This window comes from the organism of the source record quoted next, unplaced genomic scaffold (assembly GCF_019419815.1).
Source record: "Pyrus x bretschneideri cultivar Hongxiangsu unplaced genomic scaffold, Pyrus_bretschneideri_v1 Contig31, whole genome shotgun sequence".
Lineage (NCBI taxonomy): Eukaryota > Viridiplantae > Streptophyta > Magnoliopsida > Rosales > Rosaceae > Pyrus > Pyrus x bretschneideri.
In genome coordinates, this window is record NW_025999624.1 from 3297176 (window position 1) to 3306535 (window position 9360).

General features: G+C 35.9%; 1 protein-coding gene across 1 annotated transcript; it reads left to right on the forward strand.

The window, feature by feature from the left end:
* Positions 1 to 2493: 2493 nt before the first annotated feature.
* Positions 2494 to 6435, forward strand: LOC103940033 (probable magnesium transporter NIPA6). Its single transcript, XM_009350105.3, is given in 10 exon segments — positions 2494 to 2838; positions 2938 to 2994; positions 3356 to 3446; positions 3578 to 3738; positions 3844 to 3971; positions 4498 to 4635; positions 4775 to 4867; positions 5414 to 5516; positions 5519 to 5533; positions 5620 to 6435. Coding segments are annotated over 10 exon segments (1047 nt in total). The 5' UTR covers positions 2494 to 2708; the 3' UTR covers positions 5751 to 6435.
* Positions 6436 to 9360: the final 2925 nt, after the last annotated feature.

Consider the following 9360-nt stretch of genomic DNA (forward strand, 5'->3'; position numbering starts at 1 on the left):
TGTCACATCCCGGCCCGGGCGGGACCACTTCCCGGGCCCGACTCCACCGTAGCACGATATTGTCCGCTTTGGGCCCCCAGCACGCCCTCACGGTTTTGTTTTTGGGAACTCACAAGCAACTTCCCAGTGGGTCACCCATCATGGGATTGCTCTAGCCCCCATCTCGCTTAACTCCAAAGTTCCTACGGAACCCGAAGCCAGTGAGCTCCCAAAAGGCCTCGTGCTAGGTAGGGATGAGAATATACATATAAGGATCACTCCCTTGGGCGATGTGGGATGTCACAATCCACCCCCCTTAGGGGCCCGACGTCCTCGTCGGCACACACGCGGCCAAGGTTAGGCTCTGATACCAAATTGTCACATCCCGGCCCGGGCAGGACCAGTTCCCAGGCCCGACTCCACTGTAGCACGATATTGTCCACTTCGCGCCCCCAGCACACCCTCACGGTTTTGTTTTTGGGAACTCACAAGCAACTTCCCGGTGAGTCACCCATCATAAGATTACTCTAGCCCCCATCTCGCTTAACTTCGAAGTTCCTACGGAACCCGAAGCCAGTGAGCTCCCAAAAGGCCTCGTGCTAGGTAGGGATGAGAATATACATATAAGGATCACTCCCCTGGGCGATGTAGGATGTCACATCTCCCAACTTCCCACACCCTTAGTGTACACTATCGTTTGTTAAAAACAAATGTAATTTCTCATTTATATGCATTTTTATGTGAATTTAAATTTAAATACAGAGAAAGAGTAATATATGGTTGTCTCAATTGTGATATGTTACTCGATTACCCAATCGAAGGCAAAGTGGTAGTGGTTAATTTTCTTAGGACGATGATAGGTAGGGTTGAGGTAAATCTAGAGATGTGTTCTTCAAGTTGCAAGCACATGTGACTAAGGTTGGGGGTTGAGTCAAGGACAAGGTGGAAAGGGTGGGCTTCAAAAATAAAAAAATAAAAAAAAATCATTTTTCATTTTATTTCTTCCTATTTTAATTGAAAACATATTTTTCTATAGGCCGTAATATTTTTATGAATTTTTTAATAGAAATTAAATGAAAATTTATTAATTAGCTAATAGAGATAAACAAGAGGACTAAGTTGATCAATTTAAAAACACAGAACTAAATTGGCCAAATGTAGGACTAGCAAGCAAGTCGTGTGTTGCTGTGTTCGTTTCGTTTTTGTGTAACACCTGTTATCTTAATGGGTCATGTTGCGTCACACCCATTATCGTAAAAGGTTCTTAACAGGTCGGTTTACTTTACCTAACAGGCAAAATGACCTGACCCATTATGACATGTTAAGAAAAATATTTTTTTTCTAAATTACACATACCACTTTGCCGCATAAATATTACTTTAAAACATAAAAAACACATTTGTCGTAAGTACTACATCTACATACTCCAAATAAGAGCCTAATAAAAAAAAAAAAGCATCAATACACTACTAGTCTACTACAAAATATCAAATGTGCATATCCAATGTGCAAGGATATGTAAAATAAAGGAGTTTTTCATTTCAAGGTTGTGAAGCCTTTCTCAGAAGTTAAAACAAAATACATTTAGAAAAAATAGCAACAAAAAGAAAAGGTTACCACAAGCTCGGAGCCAATCAGTGTGGTGGAGGGAGATTGGAGAGGGTGGTCATGGACTCATGGTTGGCCGAAGTTGAGGTTCGAGACTGAGATTCAAAAGTTCAATTCGAGAGAGATAAAGAAAGTGGTTGCTTTAATTTGAGCCTTCGACATTGAGAATAAACGAGAGAGTTTGATTTAGTCTTTAGGGTTAAGAGAACCATTGGACGACCGAGATTAAATCTCAACTGATTCAACGGTCATCAATTTTCCAGATTTAATATATATATATATATATATATATTTAACGGTAGGGATTTAATCTCACAAAAGTGAGACTAAATCCTACTTCTATTAATTAGAGTAATTTTTTTAGTAGTATAAAATTATTAAATTAATATTTTTTTAATCATGCAATGGGTTATCCATGTGTATACTTGAATCGACCTATTATCTTAACAGATGCTTATCGGGCTACCCGATAACAATTCAATTCGATATTATGTCAACTCGAAAACCTGTTAATTTCGTGTCATTTTATGTCGGGTTAACGTGTCGTATTAGAAATTGACAAGCCTATAGCCAAATAGCTACAAGGGATGTTCTATCCACTCATCCTTTTTTACTTCTCACGCACCCTTTTAATTTTCAGCCTTAGGATAGGAGAAATTGAAAAAGATCAAATGATAGAAATTAACTAGAGATGTATGAGAAGTAAAAAATGATGTGTGGATAACATACCGCTGACTATAATACATGGACCATTTTGACACTTAAGCCTATCATTATTATAGACACTTGTTTTGATTTTTTTTTTTCTGTTCAACACGTGTTTCGAATTAAGTGGTCTTCAAATGGAGATGCCGTTCACCAAATGAATTAGGCAGATTAATTATATAAATTGATGAATTTGATAAGCCATTAAAAAATGGTACAGAAGATAAAAATGGAGAAGGCAAATTAATTAGCTCTGCTTAACACCGTGGCTGTCCGTCCCCACATCCCCCAGACGGGAAAAACGAGCATATTCACAAAGCTCTGCCAACGAGGATGATTTCCCAGAGCGTTTGACCGGTTGTATGATCCCATGAGGAAATTAAGGAAATTTTCAGAAAAAGAGACAAAGATTCGACATGGGTTTCTCCAAAGACAATCTTAAAGGCGTTCTTCTGGCTTTGCTTTCAAGTGGCTTCATCGGGGCAAGCTTTATTATCAAGAAGAAAGGCCTTAGAAAAGCCGCAGCTGCTTCTGGAGTCAGAGCTGGTGATTTATTTATTTATTTATTTCGATTTTTCCTTCAAATTTCGGTTTTTCTATCACGGATTTTGATTTTCTGAAATGGGTGTTCATTGATTTTTGTAGGGTATGGCGGGTATTCTTACCTCTTGGAGCCTCTGTGGTGGGTGGGATTTATTACCAGTAAGTTTTCATGTCTGTTTTTTCATTTTTTTTTGTTCTATGTTTTGATCTTTCAGAAGCCAACGCATTCTTTGCAAATTGTTGTCAAATGAAACTTTATAGTTATTGTTCTTATCGTTGACGTGGATCCTAAATTATGATTGTTTGGTCTTTTATCATCATCCACGTTTCATTTTGCTATTGAGTTCAAGTGCTTTTCAATGGCAATAATTCTCCTTCACCGTGGAAGTTTCGTTTCTGTTTGATTTTAGCTATTGATGGTATCCAATGTCACTATGTCAGCGCTTTGAGATTCATTTTGTTCGTTTAAATTCCACTGATGGCTCACAGAATCCGTCTTGATTTATGATTTTTGATATAGTGATCGTTGGAGAGATTGCAAACTTCGTTGCATATGCATTTGCTCCAGCTGTTCTTGTTACCCCTCTCGGTGCGTTAAGTATAATTGTCAGGTAACTGGTTATATATTTGTTTTGTCCGTGCTTGGATTGGTTACTCCTATATACTTTTATCATGTCCTATGGCTATGGTGATGTTAAGAATTACTAATAATGTTTTAAAATTTTTGAATGGGATGATGTAGTGCTGTGCTTGCGCATTTTATCTTGAAGGAGAGGCTGCACCGCCTTGGAGTTTTGGGCTGTGTAATGTGCATTTCCGGGTCAGTCATAATTGTTATCCATGCGCCACAGGAACATTCTATCACTTCAGTTCTTGAAATATGGAGCATGGCAACTCAACCAGGTTTGATTTAGGCTCATTCACTTTATTTTAATTTCTTTATCTCTTTGTTCTTTTGAATTATATGACCGTTCAATGAAAATTAACAATGTGTACTTTCTATTTCAGCTTTCTTGCTTTATGTGGGTTCAGTGATTGTTCTGGTTTTCATACTGGTCTTCCATTTTGTGCCACAATGTGGGCACACGAATGTGCTAGTTTTCACGGGCATTTGTTCATTGATGGGTTCTCTCTCGGTAAAACGCTTGAATTTCTGATAGTCGTAGTTCTTTTCTGCCTTACTGTATTGAGTGCCTCTCATATCAAACTGTGGTGTTCTACACCAAAAAGGAAAATATGAAACTAATTATTGCACTGAGCTCCTCTTATTCCTGTCTTACTGTACTTAAACAACCATGGTTGATAGGGATGTAAGCGTTTAAAATTTTAAAATTTAGGCACAAAGTTCATACGTGGCATGCGTTTAAATTGTTTTAATATTAATATGTAATATCTTCATGCTCATATTCATCCTAAGGGAACAGATGTTTATATAAAAAAAACCATAAAGGTGGAGCCTGGGTGGGTTATTGATACATAATGATATTGGTCAATCTGATTCCTTGGTTTTATGAAGATGAATGTCTGTTAGCACTTCGTTCTTGAGTCCCTCTGCACCGAGTCTGCTTTTATTGAATTCTTGTAATGCAATTATTTCCTTTCAGTTTTCATTATATCTGCATCTCATGTAATATATATTTATTACTTTTCATGATTTTGCAGGTGATGAGTGTTAAAGCCCTAGGAACTGCTCTGAAGTTAACTTTTGAGGGGAAGAATCAGTTAATCTATCCAGAGACGTGGTTTTTTATGTTGGTTGTAGCTACATGTGTCATCACCCAAATGAATTATCTGAATAAGGTTAGAAATTCTATTACATTGTGAATATGTTAGATATGGGCAATCGTAGTCTGATTTATGGGAGTCTTCTATTTAGAAGAATTACAGGCAGCCTTTGTCTTTGTATTTTATACTTAACAACTCAACTCTGAATTTTCAGGCACTTGACACATTCAACACTGCAGTCGTGTCCCCTATTTATTACGTCATGTTTACCACGCTGGCAATCATTGCCAGTGTCATAATGTTTAAGGTATTGTTAAGTGATGGTGTTATACCTCTTTGCCAAGTCTATAGCATCAGTTCCAAGTTGCATTGTTGTTAATATGATTGATGTTTAACAGAAGGCATGAATCGGGAATGTGACTTAAAAGCATACTCTGAAAAGTAGCTCAAGCTCAGCCTTGAGTGGAGTAGTAATATTTCAACCGGAGTCAAGCAAAGATTACCACCCCCAATTAAAAACCCATGCTTTTTGTGAACCTAATACAAGTTCATGATGTTAGTTGACGTGAAAAAAAATGTCGTTTTTTGAATGGATTGGGATCGGCAAGGGACTTAATAGAAAACCTGCTAAAGAGTACAACAGCAGTGCGCTACTGTCTATACTTCAAAATACCCTATATCAGGATCCTAATTTAGATACTCGGTTTTTTACTGCTGAACTGTGACTCATATCTACACTGTGAATAAAAAAGAAACAGTCTAGCAGAATACTATTTGTTCTTCTAAAACAACAGGTTATTAATTGCATATTTAGTTGATGATTGTAATTACATGCTACAATTTATGATCTTAGGATTGGGATGACCAAAGTGGGGCTGCCATCATATCAGAAATATGTGGATTTATTGTTGTATTATGTGGAACCATCGTATTGCATTCGACGAGAGAGTTTGATAGAGCTCGTCTTTTCGAGGTATAAGACCAATCTGCTATTTATTTTTATTTTTTCTGTTATCTCGTATGATATATTTCCTAACCACTTTACTCTCTTAAACGCAGGTAGTTATATACCTGTGTCGCCTTCATTATCCGCACGACTTTGTAATGGGAACGGAGAACTATTGAAGCATGAAGAAGAGAACGGCTCACCTTCTGAGGAAATTTGCTTAAGAAGACCAGAATTGTACTAGATCGTATCTCCTAGGATGGCACCATCCCATTCCATCATGGGCAAGGAAGAAGAAAATTAAACCATTCTTTCACCATTGTCCATTAGATAGATCTAAACTTGCCCCGTTCTGGTCACGTCCAGATATAAAATGGCAGAAGTTGTTCAGGTGGTGGACGTTTCTCAACTGCTAGTGGTTTTGCTGTGTAGACTAGAGGGAGGAAGAATGGAATGACAATTGATGCTGACTTTCGCCAGGGCTTCATATACAGTTTGTCCAAGATTCCTGGCTTTAATGGGTGGTTTGTTCACTCTATGAAATAAGGAAATATAGCTTTAAATTCAGATGAAGCCCCAATAGACACCTGGATTTTATAAAGGCTGGACATTGTCCTTACCAACATTATCAACTGCCGTGAAAACTGATTGACGGAGCCCAGGTCAGTTGAGATGTTGAAGTGCCTGAACAATTGTTCAGGTGTCTTCGGAAATGGACTATGGTAGCTTTCGCTTGATTCTTTTGTTCTTTTGGAAGAGCGTGTGGTGCTACTTCCTCTGTTTTTATGTCTTTATTCTTTTAGTTATTACAGGACACGTCTATGTAGAGTTGTTATCAGATTTTGATTGAACCTTTCGAAGATTGACCGAGTTGGATGCTCAAATCTTTTTAGGGATACAATATAACTTGATGTTTGTAGGGGCCAAAATATTTGGTACTTGTAAGAACGGTGTTGTAAAATGGGATTAGGATAGGGTTAGGTTACGAGAAGATTTAACCACCATGCAATGCCTCAATGGTTAAAACGAATTTTAGGTCTATATTTCATACGGCACGTCTTGAGTTTGGTCAAGGGGAGACCGAAATGTCTATGTAAGTCTTTTTGACGTCCAAAAGGATGGAATGCAATGACGAAGTTGCTAGCGGGTGACTTTGTTTTTTCAAAAAAAAAAAAAAAAAAACAGATAAAAAGTTACGAGAAGATTTAAGCCTGAGTAACCAAACTACCCACCCAATGCATGTTGTGCAGAAAGAGCAACCATTTCACCAACTCGTCACTCGTGCATGGCGCACAAGTATTGGGGTGCGTAATTTAGTGACATGTGAAAGGTGCGGTTCATGAACTTTTCCATGACGCAAAGAGGGACGCAAGTTCCGGAAATGGGACTTGCACCCGAACTATTTAGTTACCACATAAATGGAATCAGGTCAACGGAAGAAGGTCAACGATTCACACGATACAGTAGAGGACCTATATACAGAATTGGATTTCCTCCAGATGCAAATATACTAAGCCTATTGAGTAAGGGATCTGGGTCGTTGAAATTTGATTCAACGAATATAATTATTATAACTTTTAGAGGGCATCCTATTTGTAGCCGTTAGGTCAAATTTCAACTGTCCAAACCCCTTGCTCAGCAAGCTCAGTTTTATTAGGTCCGGAGGGGATCCGGTTCTACGATAACTGAGTTGAGCTGTCTAGAGTGATTTTTGCAAGTACACCAAACCCCCCCTCCCCCCACAACAAGAAGTTTCGAAAAGCGTTTGGAGTTCGAACACCCAACAGGATCTTCTCTAGATCTTCTTTGTGAGAACTCTAAGAATTCGTAAATCGTGTTCGTTCATCGTACATCGTGCAATCAATTTTTATTAGGTACTGTTTGTGTTTAATTTTAAATAAAAAAAATTTAAAATAACTTCTGACCCCATGATATACAATGAACGAACATGATTCACGGATCCTCGAGATTCTTACAAAGATGATCCGACCAGGATCCAAATTTGTTCCACAAAATGTGTCGACTACAATCATGATATATGTGGTGGTATTTCATCATGATAAAAAAAAATGTTAAACACACAAACCTAGATGTATAAGGAAGAACCAAATGAAAGGAATACAATGGTGCTTTCTTTTTAAGGGTAATGTTAGGAAGTCCAAATTTTTAAACTAAATGACTAATGAAAAATAAGCATGTTAATAGCACTCAACACTTAAGTAATAATCTCAAAAAATAATCATTAGTCTATTTAGCATTACCCTTCTTTTTAATAATGATAATGCTAGGAAGATCAAATTTTTTAAACTAAATTTGTCAACCAAATGACGTGGATATTTACTTAAGTATAGAATAACATGCTTATTTTCTAATGGTGACACATAATTTGCTTTTCAAATGAAAAATGTTATTAGCACTCCAAAAATCTCATTTTGCACTTTTCACAAGTGTATTTTTCTTAGACCCAGCAGTTTCTTACACGACAAGGTGACACGACACAAAAACGACATGAAAATAACGAGTTTTGAGTTAATACGATAACTAATCTGATCATTATCGGGTGACCCATTAAGAACCCATTAATAATGGGTTCTTAATGAGTATACATATTGGTAACACGTGGGTAATCCGTTTTGACTCGTTAAGAAAAATAAATTATAATTTTAAAGTTTAATTACTAAAAAATTTATTATAAAATACAATAGCCATATTGTATATATTGGTATATTCTATATTAAATATATATTTTTGTATTATTATTCTATACAAGTTAAAAAAATTAAGTTTTATTCATTTATTTATTTTTATTATGAGAGTTTCTTATTAGTATTAATAGGATAAATTTTACTTAACATGTTGTTGTCCAAAATTAAAATCAACTAGTATAGTATTAGTATAGGCAATAAGACATCCCTACAAGTATGAAAAATGTGAAAGAATATATGAACACTTGTGATTCATCATTCCTCCACGAGTAGACAATGGTTACACTTACATTATCGTTTAGATTTTTAAAACCCTCCAAACCGTCATGAATAGTGTTTTTTATTTGAGTGTAAAATTAATAAAATTAATAATAATTATTGTAGAAGTGTAAGAAATGTAAAAAAAAAAAAAAAAATATATATATATATATATATATACATGTACAATCACTCGTAGTGACAAGCTTTACAACTAATAGTCATTTAGGCTTTATTCTTTATATTGAATTTCATTTTTAAAATTTTCTTTTTTGAAAACATGATCTTCTAGGGGATGTAGGAAGATGAACGATTCGGATCCTTGATATCACGTCCCGATATTTACGGTTAATTGTAATATGAGTCGATGTTATATAGTTTGTAGAGACTTTATAAACCCCAAGCAATATTTTCACTAACGATAAAACTCTGAACATAATATCAACGATTCGAACCGTTCATCTTCTGTATCCTCTAATAAATCATGTTTTCAAAAACAAAATTTGGTAAGAAAAATGAAGCATAAATGTAAACAGCAATCGACGGTTAAATTTTGATCTATGATTTATATAATTATAGTGGCACATTTCAAAGTTAAGCCCTTCACGAAAGTTGTAAAGCTTGTCATTACGAGCGTTTATATATTTTTTCTATATTTTTGACACTTCTACATTAATTAAAAAACTATTAAAGACTTTACTTAAACAATAGGCATAGGATAAATGAGAAGAGAGTGCTAATGTAGAAAGCCTCATCGAAAATATCATCAATATAACTCTTGAAGACAATATATCAAGTCAAAGTTCCAATACCGTTTCCCATGGTGATTGATGAAAATTGATGAGTTTGATTGTAAGAAAATGTGCAAGGTTCCAAACCTTGAAACATAAC